Here is a 19246-nt window from a genome sequence, read left to right as displayed (position 1 = left end):
TACACAGTGTCCCAAATTTATGAAATTGGGGTTGTATTACCATAAGTGGCCTCTGACCCCCACCTTAGACTCGGACTATGAATACTGGATTGCCTTAAATATGTTTCCCACTGAGTATGCACACTTGCATCCTGCTTATCACTCCTGCATGTTACACATTCAGTGACATTCCAGAAATGGTCCTTCAATGGTTCTTTGGATGGTTAACAGTTCTACCTCTCTGAACAAGTTCTGTGTGGACTCCTGCCTCTTCCATTTTCTTCAATTCCCACCTGTAGTCCGGGAGCCAAAGGCCCAAATTTGGCTGAACCTGGCTTCGTTGGTTAAAGTTTTTTTTTTTTTGCTGTTTGTTGTTGTCCAAGGTCTACTCATTAAGATAAGAGAGGGTGCCCGGTGATATCCCTTGGGCAATTCCGGATATTGGCCCTTTATTGTTGGATGTGCTGCAGTCATAGCCTAAATTCTGACATTTTGACATTCTTCACTTTATGTTCACCAAAGTCTATATATCATACTTATTTTTGTGTTTGTTAACATAATAGGATGAGTTTAAGGCCTGGGGGTGGGGTTCCAGCCATGGTTGGGGGTGTGGCCATGCAATTGGGGGCAGGGCTTATACCAAAAAGCCCTTTATTACTCTATTACTTTGGTTGTTAATGCGAGCCTTAAATTATTAGGCATACACTCCATTGTCATCCTTGTGTTTACTTCTGCAGGGGCATATGAGGGACACAATTAGCTAATTCAAGCCAACTTGTGTAGCTATCTTGCTAACTCTGTCAATCACACTGCCCCCAAAAGATCACAGCACGCATAAGCTAAGCAGAGAAACTATTTGACTGTAATCATGAAAGAGCAGTGACATGTACTCACTGCTCACCAGTGAACTAGACCCATAGTTTCACAACACTGGCTAGCACACCCAACTCTCACCTAGTAAATGCTAGTCACTGATTTTTTTAAGCTAATACATTAAGCTAATAGATTGCTTATTTTAACGATATTGACTGTTGAAATAGTAATGTCCCTGGTTCCCTAGTAAAATTCAGGGCATTGTCCCCGATTATCATCTCAAAAGTCTGTTAACCTTACCCTCACCCCCACTCCAAACCACACTGTTTGTGGACTTAGAGTCATGTACACTAGCCAGTCCACTGACTAGCACGACTTTTAAAACGTTGGGCAGTAAGGTTTCCTTAAGCTAATACATTAAGCTAATAGATTGCTTATTTTTACGATATTGACTGTTGAAATAGTAATGTTCCTGGTTCCCTAGTAAAATTCAGGGCATTGTCCCCGATTCACCCCCACTCCAAACCACACTGCTCTTCCACTGACTAGCACGACTTTTAAAACGTTGGGCAGTAAGGTTTCCTTAAGCTAATACATTAAGCTAATAGATTGCTTATTTTTACGATATTGACTGTTGAAATAGTAATGTTCCTGGTTCCCTAGTAAAATTCAGGGCATTGTCCCCGATTCACCCCCACTCCAAACCACACTGCTCTTCCACTGACTAGCACGACTTTTAAAACGTTGGGGAGTAAGGTTTACTTAACATTCTCCTCTGTACTAGCTGGCATCCAGTACATAAGCATATTTTTACAGACACTAAGCAATGGCAAAGGGTTTAGAGGGTTTTTTTTTTTTCATCTGAACTCTTAGTTCTTTCCTTAAATAGTTTTTGTGTTTTGTGTGTGTGTTTGCATACTGTATGTAATTATTTTACATAATTATTGCTCATTAGTGTGTGTGCATGTGTATGTGTGTGCGTGTGCATGCATGCATGCACGTACATGCTTTATGTACTGTAGTTCTTGTATCAAAATTGTTAATTTTGCAAATTTATGAAAGGGTCAATTACACGTTTGACTAATTTGAATGACAGTAAAGCGTGAATACTGTACAGCCAATTTGGTTAATTGAAAATCAGTATCTTTTGCTATTCTTGTGTGTGTGTGCGCATGCTGTATATGCCATTTTGCATGCTTGATATATTGCATACTGTAGTTTTACATAGTGGATCACTGGTGTGAGTGTATATGCATGCTGTATATAGTTCTATTGCATGCTGTATATAGTTCTTTTACATAGTGGATCACTGGTGTGAATGTATATGCATGCTGTATATATTTCTATTTCATGCTGTATATACAGTAGTTCTTTTACATAGTGGATCACTGGTGTGAGTGTATGCATGCTGTATATAGTTCTATTGCATGCTGTAGTTCTTTTACATAGTGGATCACTGGTGTGAGTGTATACATGCTGTATATAGTTCGTTTACATAGTGGATCATTGGTGTGAGTGTATGCATGCTGTATATAGTTCTTTTACATAGTTATTGGTCATTAGTGTGTGTGTGTGTGTGCATGCTGTATATAGTTCTTTTGCATGCTGTATAGTTCTTACATAGATATTGATCATTATTTTGTATTAACTGTAGAGTTTATGTAATACTTGTATAAAAATCGCTAATTTGGAAAAGTTATGAAAGGGTTAATTAATCCACATTTGATGTATTTGAATGACAAATATAGAGAAAAATGTGAATACCTATCAGATACAGCCAACTTGGTGCATTTAATATCAGTATTTACACTGATATTATTTTTTTTGTATTTTCTTCCATTATTTGGGCATATAGGGCATTAAAGGGTTAATATATTAAATTGCCCAAGGGATATCACCGGGCACCCTCTTAAATCTTGAAGAGCTACCTCAAATCTATAAGATAAAGCAAAAAAAAAAACTTTAACCAAAAATTCCGGGTCCGACCCCATGGCTCCCGGACTACTGCCAGCCAGTTCTTGCCATCATAAAACACCTTGGGAGGGTGAAGGCTAACACAAATAAATCATATCCCTTCCACCCAGAGAGCACAGCCAATTTTGCTCTCTAGGACTAGTTACTCTGGATAGGCAGTGGCAGTTTTGGGATTCTAACTCATCTCCCAAAGATAAGACAAATGTTTCTCTGTTGCACCACTCAGAATACAACCTGGACTCTAATAAAAGAGTGCAGGGTCCTACATAGAACCTTTAACGGTTCCCTCAGAGAAACAAGCTAAAGAATCTTTAGGGTGTTATGCTAGACGGCATGTTTTTTTCTAAAAGCGCATATGTAGCACATATGTAAATTGCACATAAAAATGTGTACATGGAAAATATCATGATATATAACAAAATTTATGAAGAAAAGAATTTCATGGAAAGTGGCCACTATTGTGTATCTTTGCTCACCACTACAGTCCAGTCCACAAAGGTTCAGACTATGTCTTGATCCTGAATGACATGCTGTATCACTCAGCTGGAAGATTCCATAGAGCATAGTCTGAGCTTTAGAGCTACGTTTAGATCTTTTCTCAGTGTCAGGCTCAGGGCGTCCTGTGGTATGTAGTGTTCTGTCTAAGGGATTCATGGGTTTGTCTGTGGTACCAAATAGCATTTCGTAGGTATCATATATTATTTGCTCTGTTGTTGTGTCAGGTGGTAAAGTTGTGGGAGGAAACGACATTTCATTGGCATCAGGTGGCATTTCTTGGTAATCCGGCCATCTGTCATGTGGTAAATGTCCAGTACCAAATAGCATTTCATAAGTATCATATATTATTTGTCCTGTTGTTGTGTCAGGTGGTAAAGTTGTGGGAGGAAACGACATTTCATGGGCATCAGGTGGCATTTCTTGGTAATCCGGCCATCTATCTTGTGGTAAATGTCCGGTACCAAATAGCATTTCATAGGTGTCATATATTATTTGCTCTGTTGTGTCAGGTGGTAAAGTTGTGGGAGGAAACGACATTTCATTGTTATCAAGTCCCATTTCTTGGTAATCCGGCCATCTGTCATGTGGTAAGTGTCCGGTACCAAATAGCATTTCATAGGTATCATATATTATTTGCTCTGTTGTGTCAGGTGGTAAAGTTGTGGGAGGAAACGACATTTCATTGTTATCAAGTCCCATTTCTTGGTAATCCGGCCATCTATCATGTGGTAAATGTCCGGTACCAAATAGCATTTCATAGGTGTCATATATTATTTGCTCTGTTGTGTCAGGTGGTAAAGTTGTGGGAGGAAACGACATTTCATTGTTATCAAGTCCCATTTCTTGGTAATCCGGCCATCTGTCATGTGGTAAGTGTCCGGTACCAAATAGCATTTCATAGGTATCATATATTATTTGCTCTGTTGTTGTGTCAGGTGGTAAAGTTGTGGGAGGAAACGACATTTCATTGGCATCAGGTGGCATTTCTTGGGAATCCGGCCATCTGTCATGTGGTAAATGTCTGGTACCAAATAGCATTTCATAGGTGTCATATATTATTTGCTCTGTTTTGTCAGGTGGTAAAGTTGTGGGAGGAAACGACATTTCATTGTTATCAAGTCCCATTTCTTGGTAATCCGGCCATCTGTCATGTGGTAAGTGTCCGGTACCAAATAGCATTTCATAGGTATCATATATTATTTGCTCTGTTGTTGTGTCAGGTGGTAAAGTTGTGGGAGGAAACGACATTTCATTGGCATCAGGTGGCATTTCTTGGGAATCCGGCCATCTGTCATGTGGTAAATGTCTGGTACCAAATAGCATTTCATAGGTGTCATATATTATTTGCTCTGTTGTTGTGTCAGGTCGTAAAGTTGTGGGACCAAATGGTATTTCAGCAGTATCATAATATCTATCATTGGGGTCAGGCAATCTGTGAGGTTTAATTGTTGCTTGTAAAATATGTCCTGAAGTAGTTTCATCCAACCCTTTGTTCTCCTGTGTTTCTTCAGATTTACCAGTCAATCCTTTTTTAGAGCCACTCCCTTCATCCTTCAATGGACTTTTTCTCCGCTTCTTGGCTTGCCTATCAACATGGGCAGCCCTTCCTTTGGATTGGACCTTGGCTTTTTCAGAATGGAACACCTCTTTGATCTCCTTTCGTTGAGGATTGATGAGCTCTGCAGCCTGTTTTTTGTTTTCAGGAAATATTTGGTCTTTGTTTGTAATATTTGCCCCCTTAGATGTTAAGGGCAATTTTCTTATTCCAGAGACATGATCTTCATCATGACCATTTCGAAATGATGTTTTGATCAGGGTTCTCTTCTCAGAGTGGTCAGCAGTGGTTACAAGATTAGAGTTGAACCCAGAAATGTGTTCTACTGTGCAGGTCACTGCAGAGAAAAAGAAGAGCTCTGTTCAAGGCTCAGATATTGGTTACTATATTACACAATGTCACATGATGCCTTTTCTGAAACATGAGTGTCTTTAGCTTGACCTGAGTATTGTTTATGCCAATAATTACTCTAATTCGCTTACATTTAGCAATGATGTCCTTAGCCATCTCTTCTTGCGACCCAGAAAAGGCTGCCTCAAGCAGAGACTTCAGCTCACATTTCTTCACCAAGACTCCATCACTCCAAGCAGGGATCAATGTCAATACCACCAGCACGGCCAACATCTCCACTGACCAAGCTGGCTTTCCACTTACCAACATGCCGATATCACAGTTTTCCCTGTGGACCTCAAAGCACATTTTTAATTGTACAAATTGAGTGGTGTCAAGGGTTTTTTGCTTAATTGATGACAGAAATAGTGATTCAAATTAATCAAATAAAGAAGTGCAGAAAATAGCAATCATTCAAAAAAAATATTAAGATGATATTGGTAAATTTGCTTTTCTAGCAACAGCCTGAGAAAGTCACTCCAGATTACTCTTTCCCCTTAATTATGAGTTCTTGTAAATAATTTGATTCATAAATTCATATGTGTGGATTTATATGAATAGTTTCATCCATCCATCCATTATCTATTCCACTTAAGGTCGCAGGGGAAGCTGGAATCAATCCTAGCTGACGTTCAGTGAGAGGTAGGGTACAGCCCGGGTAGGTCACCAATCTGTTGCACAGCTAACACAGAGACAAATAGAGGCAGCACGGTGGTGTAGCCCTTAGCACAGTCGCCTCACAGTAAGAAGGTTCCGGGTTCAAACCCAGCGGCCGGTGAGGGCCTTTCTGTGTGGAGTTTGCATGTTCTCCCCGTGTCTGTGTGGGTTTCCTCCGGGTGCTCCGGTTTCCCCCACAATCCAAAGACATGCAGTTAGGTTGACGTGGGGTGGCCTTGGGCTGAGGTGCCCTTGAGCAAGGTACCTGACCCCTGACTGCTCCCCGGGTGCTCTGGTGTGGCTGCCCACTGCTCTGAGTGTGTGTGTGTTCACTGCTTCAGATGGGTTAAATGCAGAGGATGAATTTCACTGTGCTTGAAGTGTGCATGTGACAAATAAAGGTTTCTTCTTCTAATAACCATTCAAATGCCAGCCTATATGAATAGTATCAAAGTTGGTTAAAGTTGCTGTTAGATGTGACTTAACATTCATGTAGATTCATACCATGTTATTTATATAAAACTGAACAAATTAACTTGTTTGCTGACACAAACTAAGTGAGCTTTTCATTACTATATGTTTATATAGTAGGCATATCAGATGCTTGCTGGCCATGGTGTGAAAATTGTGCATGCAGACACTCATCTAAGTTTCCAAACCTGTCATTGCTTAATTCTTGAATATTTTCTATCGTGAATACTATCATCTGGCAGAGGGGCGTGGCCGAGCGTCAGTCTGTGAATGGAGGGCAGAGTCAGGGAAGGTGAGTGGTCGTGTCACTACACCTGTTGTCAATTAACATGTGTTTGTGTGTCTCCTCCAGTGACCATGCCTGATAAACGAAGAGTGAGAAGGGGAGGTTGGCGTCGAGGGCTTGCTTGTAGCCTGTGTGTATATGTGTGTGTGTGCGAGTGAGAGAGAGTTTTTTGAGTTTTGTGCTGAAAAGCAGCAATAAAGTAAAGAATTAAGATACAAACAACCACCTGCCGTACTTCTGTGCTCCACCCACATCAGGTTCTTTCTACAGTGGTGCTGAAACCCGGGAGAGTGCAGAAGGGAACAGCCCCATGGAGTCCTTGCTTTTCAAGGAGCTGATCCATGCCCTCGCCATGGCCCAACAGAACCAGCACCAAGTGCTGGTTGCCCTCCGGAAGGAGCAAGAAAAATGGTTCGAAGCCTTGGTGCTGGCCCAACAGGAAGACCGTCAGGTGTTCCAGCACCTGCTCACTTCGGCTGGGCCCACGACCGCCAGCAGAGCGGACCCTCCCCACCTCACCCTAATGAAGATGGGTCCTCACGACGATCCGGAGGCCTTCCTTGCGCTCTTTGAGCAAGCAGCGGAGGCCTGGGGTTGGCCGGTTGATCAGTGAGTGGCACGCCTCCTCCCCCTGCTGACGGGCAAGGCGCAACTGGCCGCGCTGCAGCTCCCCACCAACGGTGTGTACATGTGTACGCTGACCTCCGGCGAGCCATCCTCCAGCATGTCAGCCACTCCCTGGAGCAACAACGGCAGCGCTTCCGCTCACTGCGTTTGGAGGAGGTCAGCCGACCATTTGCATTCGGGCAACAACTCCGGGACACCTGTCAGCGGTGGCTGAGGGCAGACTACCACGACGCCGAGGGAGTAATTGACCTGGTGACACTGAAGCAATTCATCGCACAACTTCCGGAAGGAACAACTGAGTGGGTCCAGTGTCATTGCCCGGCGTCGTTTGAAATTCTTTATGGAAATCAGGGATGCCGTGTCATTCGGACTAAAGAGGAGAAGGATGACCCAAGTTGTTATCAGCGCTCAGTTCAGAAGCCTGCATCTCTGATGGTATGGGGTTGCATTAGTGCGTATGGCATGGGCAGCTTACACATCTGGAAAGACACCATCAATGCTGAAAGGTATATCCAGGTTCTAGAGCAACATATGCTCCCATCCAGACGACGTCTCTTTCAGGGAAGACCTTGCATTTTCCAACATGACAATGCCAAACCACATACTGCATCAATTACAGCATTATGGCTGCATAGAAGAAGGGTCCGGGTACTGAACTGGCCAGCCTGCAGTCCAGATCTTTCGCCCATAGAAAACATTTGGTGCATCATAAAATGGAAGACATGGCAAAAAAGACCTAAGACAGTTGAGCAACTAGAATCCTACATTAGACAAGAATGGGTTAACATTCCTATCCCTAAACTTGAGCAACTTGTCTCTTCAGTCCCCAGACGTTTACAGACTGTTGTAAAGAGAAAAGGGGATGTCTCACAGTGGTAAACATGGCCTTGTCCCAACTTTTTGGAGATGTGTTGTTGTCATGAAATTTAAAATCACCTAATTTTTCTCTGTAAATGATACATTTTCTCAGTTTAAACATTTGATATGTCATCTATGTTCTATTCTGAATAAAATATGGAATTTTGAAACTTCCACATCATTGCATTCCATTTTTATTTACAATTTGTACTTTGTCCCAACTTTTTTGGAATCAGAGTTGTATATCGATGATATTATTATCTACAGCAATGACTGGCCGTGGCACCTCGAACACCTTAGGGCCGTCCTAAAGTTGCTGAGGCAGGCGGGTCTCACAGCCAACCCAAAGAAATGTGCGATTGGGCAGGTGGAAGTACGGTATTTGGGTTTCCACTTAGGCCATGGGCAGGGGCGTCCCGAAATTAATAAGACGGCAGCGATTGCAGCCTGCCCGAGGCCCAAGACCAAAAAGGGGGTGAGACAGTTCCTGGGGCTGGCTGGCTGCTATCAGAGTGTAGAAATTGCTGAAGGTGGGTGGAGCACAGAAGCAGGCCAGAACTGAGTTCTCACAAAATACTTTTATTTGTGCTTTTCAGCATCTTACTTTGCTCGCTTGCCCACACACACACATGCACACAAGTGTCCAGGTTGGGGAGAGCTCCCTTCCTCTGCTCTCCCTCTCCTCTTATAGTACACGGTCACTGGGGAAGACACACAAACACAGGTTAATTCCCATCAGGTGCAGTGATTCTGCTACTTACCTTCCCTGACTCCGCCCTCCATTCACAGATCGACGCTTGACCATGCCCCTGTTGCCACATACCCCCACCACCCGACTCAGGCTGGGACTCCCCCCCCCCCCCCCCCCAGATGGGAGAGGAAATCCACCACGACTGGGGAAGACACACAAACACAGGTTAATTCCCATCAGGTGCAGTGATTCTGCCACTTACCTTCCCTGACTCCGCCCTCCATTCGTATGGGCATTGTGTGAGACAGCTGCCTCTCCAATAGCTCCAGTAGCTCTTTTCTCTCTTATTCGAGAGAGGAGCTGCTGGCCCTGAAAACAATGGGACGAGCTGGGATACGACACTGCATCCCGGCCGAACTGAGGAGGAAACCCAGGGGCTGCAAGGCTGGAGCTAAGCTAAAGGCTAGGCTAGCGGACAACCGGCGGCACTACAAACCATCCATTCCCTCTGTTATCATGGGGAATGTGAACTCGCTGCCGAATAAGGTCGACGAGCTTTCCGCTCTGAACAACCAGCAGATTTACTGGGAGAGCAGCTTATTTATCTTTACGGAAATATGGCTAGCACACCTTGTACCGGATGCTAACGTGGACCTGTGGGGATTCACTGCTGTGAGAGACAACAGAGACACTAACACGTGGGAAAAGCAAAGGTGGGGGACTCATCATTTATGTTAACAACCGCTGGTGTAACCTGGGACATATCTCCGTAAAGACAGTTTTATGTTGCCTGGACTTGGAGCTGCTAGCTGTTAGCCTGCGGCCATATTATCTGCCGAGGGAGTTCAGTCACGCGATCACCATCTGTGTTTACATCCCTCCGAGGGCAGACACAGCCGCTGCATGTGAGAGGATTCACTCTGTCACAGCAAGGCTGCAGACACAGCACCCTGAGGCATTTATCATCACTTCTGGGGACTTTAATCATGCTACTTTGGACTCTACTTTGGCTGTTTTTTACCAGGCTGTGGATTGTCCAACAAGGAACAACAGGACAATTGACTTGCTGTATGCTAATGTGAGGGATGCATACAGAGTCACACCCCTCACCCCACTAGGGAAGTCTGACCACAACCTGGTTCTTCTACAGCTGAAGTACACCCCCCTGGTTCAAAGGCAGCCTGCAACAACTAGCTCCATCAGGAGGTGGTCCCCCGAAATGGAAGATGCCCTCAGGGACTGTTATGACATCACGGACTGGGATGTGCTGCTTAGCCCACACTGTGAGGACATAGAGGGGCTGACACACTGTCTGACGGATTACCTTAACTTCTGTGCAGACGTGGTCTCCCCCGCTAAGACTGTACGGTGTTACCCTAATAACAAGCCATGGGTAACACAGGAAGTCAAAGTTGCCCTCAACAGGAAGAAGGCCACCTTCAGGAGCAGGGATAGGGAGGCAATGAAAGCAGCACAGCAGGAGGTAAAATGCTGCGTGATGGAAGCTAAGGACAGCTACAGGAGAAAGGTGGAGCAGAAGCTGAAGGAGAACAGCATGAGGGAGGTCTGGGAAGGTGTGAAAACCATCATAGGCCACAATACAAAGACCAGAGTCATTGAGGGGACAGTGGAGAGGGCGAATGAGTTGAATGACTTTTTCAATCGGTTCAACCAGCCCAAGTCCCCCTCACCCTCTCCCTCACTGCAGCCATCTCTCCTTCTTCCCTCAACACACACACACACACACACACACACACACACACACTTCTCCCCCCAGTCATCACAGCAGCCGCCTCTTCCCCCTCCTCCCCCACCTCAACACAGACTCCTCCATACATTACTGCAGACCAGGTCAGAGGTCAACTGAGGAAGCTTCACCCCAGGAAAGCAGCAGGCCTGGACATGGTGTGTCCCCAACTACTGAAGACCTGTGCTGCTGAACTGAGTGAACCACTCCAACACATCTTCAACCTTAGCCTGCAGCTGGGGAGAGTGCCCACCCTCTGGAAGACATCATGTTATCATTCCAGTTCCCAAAAAGAATCGGCCCAGCAAGCTGAACGACTTCCGACCGGTGGCACTCACTTCACATCTGATGAAGACATTGGAGCAGCTCTTCCTCAGCCTCCTCAGACCCCAGGTACAACATGCCCAGGACTGTCTGCAGTTTGCGTACCAGGCAGGTGTCGGTGTGGAAGACGCCATCCTCTACCTGCTACACTGAGTCCACTCGCATCTGGATAAGGGAAATGGCACAGTGAGGATCCTCTTCTTGGACTTCTCAAGTGCCTTCAACACCATCCAGCCCCTATTGCTTCAGGACAAACTGAACAGGATGCGAGTGAACCCCTGCCTGGTCACCTGGATCTCCAGCTACCTCACTGACAGGCCGCAGTATGTCAGGCTGAAGGACATCATGTCTGACACTGTGATTAGCAGCACTGGAGCACCCCAGGGCACGGTGCTGGCCCCTCTTCTCTTCACCCTGTACACCGCGGACTTATGCTACAACTCGGAGCTGTGTCATATTCAGAAGTTTGCCGATGACACAGCCATTGTTGGGTGTATCAGTGACGACAGAGAGGAGGAGTATAGGAGCCTGATGAGGGACTTTGCTGTGTGGTGCAACAGGAACCATCTGCAGCTCAACACCTCGAAGACCAAGGAGCTGGTCATTGACTTTGGGAGGTCCAGACCAAGGTCACAACCAGTTCTGATCGAGGGAGTTGAGGTGGAGGCTGTGGATTCCTACAAGTACCTCGGGCTGTGGCTGGACAGCAAGCTGGACTGGACTTGCAACACCAAACACTTATACAGGAAGGGACAGGGCAGGCTATACTTCCTTAGGAGGCTGCAGTCCTTTAACATCTGCAGGAAACTCCTGTGGATGTTCTATCAGTCTGTGGTTGCCAGTGTCCTGTTTTACACCGTGGTGTGCTGGGGGGGCAGCACATCCAAGAAGGACACATCCAGGCTGGACAAACTGATCAGGCGGGCCGGCTCTGTGGTCGGCATGAAGTTGGACTCTCTGGTGACGGTGGCAGAGAAGAGGTCTATGGACAAACTATTGAACATCAAGGACGATGCCAGTCACCCTCTGCACACCGTCATCAGCAACCAGAGGAGCCTGTTCAGTGACAGAATGCTCCTTCCCGAGTGCAGGACGAACAGACTCAAAAACTCCTTTGTCCCTCATGCCATCAGACTGTACAACTCCTCTCTGGGGGGGAGGAGGGGTAATAGGAGGACAGAGGATGGGAAGGAGCAGTAACCTTGCCTAACAATAAGCAATACCGGACAATGTGCAATATAATGTGCAATATAAAGTGCAATATCTCTCCTGCCTCCACCCCCCTTCTCCCCAGCTTTTTCCTCCTTCTTCCCCCCTTCCTCTCTTCCCCATATCTTATTCTTTTTATATTTGTATATGTAAATACTTTTTTTTTAAATTTATCTAGAAGTTTTCTTTATTTCTTTTCTCTGTTTATCTGTAATGATGCTGCTGGAATCTTAATTTCCCTGAGGGAACCCGCCCAAAGGTACGGTATCAATAAAGTTTTATCTAATCTATGTATCTAATCTCATCTAACCATCTGTGCCCCCAGCCTGTGGACCACCTCGAACTTAAACGGCTGGAGTGCCAGATACCAATGGGTGAGCCGCACATTGGCATCCTTCATGCGGTGGAGCCACTGCAGGGGCGCGTGGTCCGAACAGAGGGTGAAAGGGCACCCCAGCAGGTAATAGCAGAGGGTGAGGACCGCCCACTTGATGGCAAGGCATTCCTTTTCTATTGTGCTGTAACTGCCCTCACGCACCGACAGCTTCCGGCTGATGTACAGCACTGGACGGTCCTCCCCCTCCACCTCCTGGGACAGAACAGCCCCCAGCCCTCTGTCCGACGCGTCCATCTGCAAAACAAGGGGGAGAGAAAAGTCAGGGGAGTGTAACAGTGGCCCTCCACACAGTGCAGCCTTTACCTCAGAGAAAGCCCGCTGGCATTGCTCTGTCCACTGGACCGGATCTGGTGCCCCCTTTTTAATGAGATCAGTCAGCAGGCTGGTGAAGTCTGAATAATTAGGTATAAACCTACGATAGTAGCCAGCCAGCCCCAGGAACTGTCTCACCCCCTTTTTGGTCTTGGGCCTCGGGCAGGCCGCAATCGCTGCTGTCTTATTGATTTGGGGATGCACCTGCCCATTGCTCAAGTGGAAGCCCAGATACCATACTTCCACCTGCCCAGTCGCACACTTCTTTGGGTTGACTGTGAGACCCGCTCGCCTCAGTGATCTAAGGACGGCCCTTAGGTGTTCTAAGTGCCGTGGCCAGTCATTACTATAAATAATGATGTCATCCAAGTATGCAGCCGCATAGGCGGCGTGGGGGCGGAGGACCCTATCCATAAGCTGCTGGAATGTAGCGGGCTCCCCAAACAGCCCAAAAGGAAGTGTGATGAACTGGTGTAAGCCACACGGTGTGGAAAAGGCTGTTTTCTCTCGGGATAGCGGAGTCAAGGGGATCTGCCAATATCCCTTTGTCAAATCCAGTGTTGAATAAAAATGAGCCGTGCCTAGTCGATCGAACAACTCGTCAATGCGAGGCATTGGGTACGCATCGAATTTAGACACCGTGTTGACTTTTCTATAGTCCACACAGAACCGGACCGACCCGTCGGCCTTGGGAATCAAGACCACTGGGCTGCTTCAGTCACTGTGGGACTCCTCAATGATGCCCATTTCGAGCATGGCCTTGAGTTCTTCCTGAACCACCTTTTTTTTGTGTTAGGGCAGTCTGTAAAGGCGGCTGCGCACTACTACCCCCGGGGGCATCTCAATGTGGTGTTCTATGAGGTGGGTGCAGCCGGGCAGGGGCGAGAACTTGTCAGAAAATCCTGTCAGCAACTGGACGACCTCCGTGAGTTGGGTCGGGGAGAGGTGGTCTCCACAGGGGACTGGAGCAGTGGGCAATGTCAATTTTCCTTTTTGAACCTCTGGCCCCAGCTCCGCCTTCTCTGGAACCACCGATGCCAATGCCACGGGGACCTCCTCGTTCCAAAGTTTTAACAGATTGAGGTGGTAAATCTGTAATGCCCCACCCCTGTCCCTTTGCTTCACTTCATAGTCGACGTTCCCGACTCGCCGTGTGACCTCAAAGGGTCCTTGCCACCTGGCGATCAATTTGGAGCTTGACGTGGGCAACAACACAAGTACTTTATCTCCCGGTGTGAATTCCCTAAGGCGCGTGCCCCTGTCGTACAGACGGACTTGACGTTCTTGGGCCTGCCGCAAATTCTCCTGGGTTAGTTGCGTGAGTGTGTGGAGTTTGGCATGCAGGTCGATTAACGTAATGAATTTCATTTTTACTTGTTGAAGGTCCCTCCTCCCAATTTTCATGCAGCACATCTAGAATGCCAAGTGGCTTACGCCCATATAATAATTTGAACGGGGAGAACACCGTGGAGGCTTGCGGGACCTCTAGCACTACAAATAACAGGGGCTCGAGCCATTTATCCCAGTTGCGTGCATCCTCGCTTACAAATTTCCTAATTATGTTCTTGAGGGTGCGAATGAACCATTCGACCAAGCCATCCGTTTGTGGGTGATAAATGCTGGTGCAGATAGGCTTAATTCCCAGTAACCCATACAGTTCACGCAGTGTGTGTGACATAAACATAGTGCCTTGATCAGTCAGAATCTCTTTGGGGATTCCGACTCATGAGATGACGCGGAAGAGTGCTTCTGCAATACGACGTGCTGAGATATTGCGAAGAGGCACTGCTTCCGGATATCGCGTTGCATAGTCCACCAGAACTAAAATAAAGCGATGTTCTTGTGTTGACCGATCTAATGGCCCAACGAGATCCATTCCAATTCTTTCGAACGGGGTCTCGATTAATGGCAGAGGACGCAAAGGCGCTTTTGGAATGGCCGCGGGACTTACTAACTGGCATTTGCGGCACGCCATACACCACCTATGGACATCGCTGTGAATCCCTGGCCAATAGAACCAGGCCATTATTTGGACTAGTGTCTTATCCTGCCCCAAGTGTCCAGCCATGGGATTAAAGTGAGCTGCCTGGAATATAAATTCCCGGCAGCTCTTTGGGATCAAAAGCTACGTTATCAGTTCCTTAGTCTGAGTGTCCTGTGTCACTCGGTATAACCTATTCTTAATAATGGAGAAATAGGGGAAGGACGGGGTGGCGTTTGGCTGGAGCGTTTGACCATCAATTACTCTCACTTGGTCAAACGCATCCCGCAGAGTTTCGTTTCGCGACTGCTCCAATGGGAAATCCGCTAGGGATTCCCCGAGAGAGGGAAGAGGAGCCTGCTGCTCCTCACTCTGACGCAGTGATGACGTAGACAGCTCTATGACAGCTGCTCCCACCAATGCCACACAGGGACCTCCCCCCGCTAAATTATGGCAGGCCGTTGCTGCTCCGGGGTGCGCCCCACACATTGGGGGATGGCCCTGCAAAGGTCAGCGTAGACCAGCTGGCTGTCAGCAGGAAGCTGTAGCTCAGCCAGCTGCACCTCGCCCATTAGCAGGGGGAGGAGGTGCGCCGCACACTGTTCCACCGGCCAACCCCATGCCTCTGCTGCCTGCTCAAAAAGAGCTAGGAAGGCTTCGGGGTCGTTCTGCGGACCCATCTTCGTTAGGGTGAGGTGGGGAGGGTCCGCGGCAATAGCGATGGTGGACCCCGCCGACACGAGCAGGTGCCGGAACGCCTGGTGATCTTCCTGCTGCGCCAGCACCAGGGCTTTGAACCGTTGTTCCTGCTCCTTCTGGAGGGCGACCAGTGCCTGGTACTGGCTCTGTTGAGCCATGGCGAGGGCATGGACCAGGTCCTTGAAGGGGGAGGACTCCATGAGGCTGTTCTCTTCTGTACTCCGTCCCGGGTTTCGGCACCACTGTAGAAAATGTTGAAGGTGGGTGGAGCACAGAAGCATGGCAGGCCAGAACTGAGTTCTCACAAAATACATTTATTTGCGCTTTTTAGCGTCTTACTTCGCTCGCTCGCCCACACACACACACACACACACACACACACACGAACACAAGCATCCAGGTTGGGGAAAGCTCCCTTCCTCTGCTCTCCCTCTCCTCTTATAGGGTGCGGTCACTGGGGAAGACACACAAACACAAGCTAATTCCCATCAGGTGCAATGATTCTGCCACTTACCTTCCCTGACTCCGCCCTCCATTCACAGACTGATGCTTGACCACACCCCCGCTGCCACACAGAGGTTCATACCTAATTATTCGGACGTCACCAGCCCGCTGACGGATCTCACTAAAAAGGGAGCACCAGATCTGGTCCAGTGGACAGAGCAATGCCAACAGGCTTTCTCTAGGGTAAAGGCTACACTGTGTGAGGGGCCACTGTTACCCTCCCCTGACTTTTCTCTCCCTTTTATTTTACAGACAGATGCATCGGACAGAGGGCTGGGGGCCGTTCTGTCCCAGAAGGTGGAGGGGGAGGAGTGTCCTGTGCTGTACATTATCCGGAAGCTGTTGATGCAGGAAGGCAGGTACAGCATGATCGAAAAAGAGTGCCTAGCCATCAAGTGGGTGGTCCTCGCCCTCCGGTACTACCGGCTGGGACGCCCTTTCACCCTCTTTTCGGACCACGCGCCCTTCCAGTGACTCCACCGTATGAAGGATGCCAACACGCGGATCACCCATTGGTATCTTGCACTCCAGCCATTTAAATTTGAGGTGGTCCACAGGCTGGGGGCGCAGACGGTGGTGGCGGACTTCCTGTCCCGTCTGGGGGGGGGGGGGGGGAGTCAGCTTCAGGCCGGACAGCTCCCCGGCCTGAGTCGGGTTGTGGGGATATGTGGTAGTGGGGACGTGGCCGAGTGTCAGTCTATGAATGGAGGGCGGAGTCAGGGAAGGTGAGTGGTCGTGTCACTACACCTGTTGTCAATTAACATGTGTTTGTGTGTCTCCTCCAGTGATTGTGCCCGATAAAAGGAGAGTGAGAAGGGGAGGTAGGCGCAGAGGGCTTGCTTGTAGCCTGTGTGTGTATGTATGTGTGTATGTGCGAGCAAGAGAGAGTTCTTTGAGTTTTGTGCTGAATAGCAGCAATAAAGGAAAGAATTAAGATACAAACAATCGCCTGCCGTCCTTCTGTGTTCCACCCAGATCAGGTTCTTTCTACATATCATTAAAAAGTTTGTAATATCTGCTTTCCAAAGAAGTTTAACTCATTAAGATCTGTTCAGTACTTTGGGAGTAACGACAGGTTGAAGTTGATACAACAGAGTAAAAACTCTGCTCACAGGATGTCAGGAAACTGCCAGTGTTTTTGTTTTTGAGTCATGGGAAAGTGGTCAGGCGCGCTCTCTCTCTCCTGATCGGTTTCCCACTGGATTACTCATGAATATCAATCAGATAACTTTTTTTTTTTAAGATTTTTTTTGGGCTTTTTTCACCTTTATTGGATAGGACAGGAAATGAATGGGAGAGAGACGGGGAGGGATCAGGAAATGACCTTAGGTCGGAATCAAACCCGGGTCCCCGGATTTATGGTATGGTGCCTTAGCCACCTGAGCCACAACGCCCCAGGTAACTTTTTTTTTAATAGGGATGTTCTCTCGCTCTCACTGTTTCTGATGAAGGATTCAGCAAAATTTTCCCTCTGCTAGTTTTGATGTTATGATTCATGGGAGACTTTGAAATGAGTTTTCATAGCTTTACCTACTTATTTTTTCAAATCAAACTCATTCCTGTACATAAATAACTATTTTAGAATATAACTGGAGCTGTTTTGATGAAAAATATTGAGATCTTAGTGGTAGGAATGATATTTAGAAAAAAAACAGAAGTCAGAAATGCGAGTGTCAATTTCAGTTCAGTTAATGTGAATTGTTTATTGGATGTGGATCAGACAGTTTTTTCGAGGTTCGCCTTGAAAGCTGTGAATATTAATCGAAATAATCATTTATATTCTTTCATATAAACACTAGTAGGCCCTACTTTTGAGAAATACAAAGGCCTACAGAGCACAAAGAGGGTATTAGAAATAACCTTTTATTACTTTTTTTTTATTATTTTGATAGAGAATGGTAGATGTGAATGACATTCAATGCTTATTTATGCATATTTTATAATTAACACTGATTTCTCCTTCTTTGTGATGTATCAGTGAGAGTTAAGATCAGCTTTATACTGCACAAATAAAGCCATTTGGTGAAACTTTGAAGAAGAGAGTGTATCGATTTAACATTTTACCTAATTAGCATAATTAATACTGATTAAATACTAATTTGCATAATTGTTTTTTACTAATTTTTCAGACATTGTATTCAGTATCCAACCATCTATGTGCTGCCAATTTCCATGTAAATATCTTGTAAAATAGAAAAGTTATGAAGAAAAATTGGTTAATGAGGCCCATTTTGGACCTCATACAGAATATTATAGTTGTTTTCTAAAAATTAAGCCATTTTTTTCAATTTTTGATTTGTAATATATCAAGAATGGATAAACATTTTAATTCTGTAAAAAATCTGTTGTTCTGCATTCGATTCGGAATTCAGTGAGACCAATTTGGACTGAATTTGAATTTTTACCTGATATGCCTTTATATAGATTTTGGTCCAAAAATACTGAAGCCACAGTGAAAGTTTTTCATTTAAAGCTTGAAATAAACAGAACATTTTCAAACATTTTTGAAAAATTTAAAGGAAATGTTCTGCAGCCAAGGTTGCAAGACTGAACTGAGCTATAACTGCATTGTATATTTTCAACAAAGCATACTATTATCAGTATTTTTTTCTTAAAAAAGATGTCAACTAATAATAGATTTCTGAGTCAAAAATGAATCATATTTGTAATGCTGTTATCTTGAGAAACGGAGTCAAAATAAATTAGAATAAATGATAAAAAATTCAGTTTGTGTAGTAATAAGGTTGCTGAATCTGGATGTTAATTGGATAACAGATTAATAATTTGACAAAAAAAAGTCTCATATAACAACCTGCTTCGATAATTAGGCTGAAATCATACAGTATAAGTCAGTTTACTCTCAGGTCCAGCTCTTACCCAGGCAGTGTGTGTCGCCTCAGTGACTTGGTTCAATCTTCAGTCTTCGTCACCTCTATGTACAATAATGGAGAATTTCTCATTCTTATATACCTGGCAGTAACCCAATGCCACACCACACCATGCCACACCCCACCTGGTCAGACTTGATTCACTTTAAACAGGATTGGGAATATTTGCAAACCAGTTATATGAACCAGGCATGAATTTTTATACACCTTAGACATCTGATAACGAACCATATACTCCACAGGACTCATGTTGTTGCACAGTTTATCTTTGTAAATGTTTTTGGTAACATTCAGAATTGATCAAATGAGTCAAATTGTTTCAGTTATTTGGAGGACACTTTTCAAAGTTATGAGAAAAGTCACCTTTGCCAAGCATTCATGGCCTG

At 45.9% G+C, this 19246-nt stretch overlaps 1 protein-coding gene across 2 annotated transcripts in view; it reads right to left on the bottom strand.

Annotated features, from left to right (window-relative positions):
- Positions 1-18926, bottom strand: part of LOC132866352 (uncharacterized) — a 31520-nt gene extending 12594 nt beyond the window's left edge. The window contains exons 1-3 of one of the 2 annotated variants that reach the window (XM_060899088.1): positions 18850-18926; positions 5302-5506; positions 3243-5156 (exon numbers count right to left, since the gene is read on the bottom strand). In XM_060899088.1, the coding sequence (XP_060755071.1) occupies positions 3243-5156; positions 5302-5479 (2092 nt within the window). In that variant the 5' untranslated portion in view covers positions 5480-5506; positions 18850-18926. The remainder of the gene's footprint in view (positions 1-3242; positions 5157-5301; positions 5507-18849) is intronic. The other variant, XM_060899087.1, reaches the window with a different exon arrangement.
- Between the last annotated feature and the right edge of the window lie 320 nt (positions 18927-19246).

This window comes from Neoarius graeffei, chromosome 18 (genome assembly GCF_027579695.1).
Source record: "Neoarius graeffei isolate fNeoGra1 chromosome 18, fNeoGra1.pri, whole genome shotgun sequence".
Classification (NCBI taxonomy): domain Eukaryota; kingdom Metazoa; phylum Chordata; class Actinopteri; order Siluriformes; family Ariidae; genus Neoarius; species Neoarius graeffei.
The sequence above is the reverse complement of the archived record's forward strand: the minus strand, read 5'-3'. Positions and strand labels throughout refer to the sequence as shown.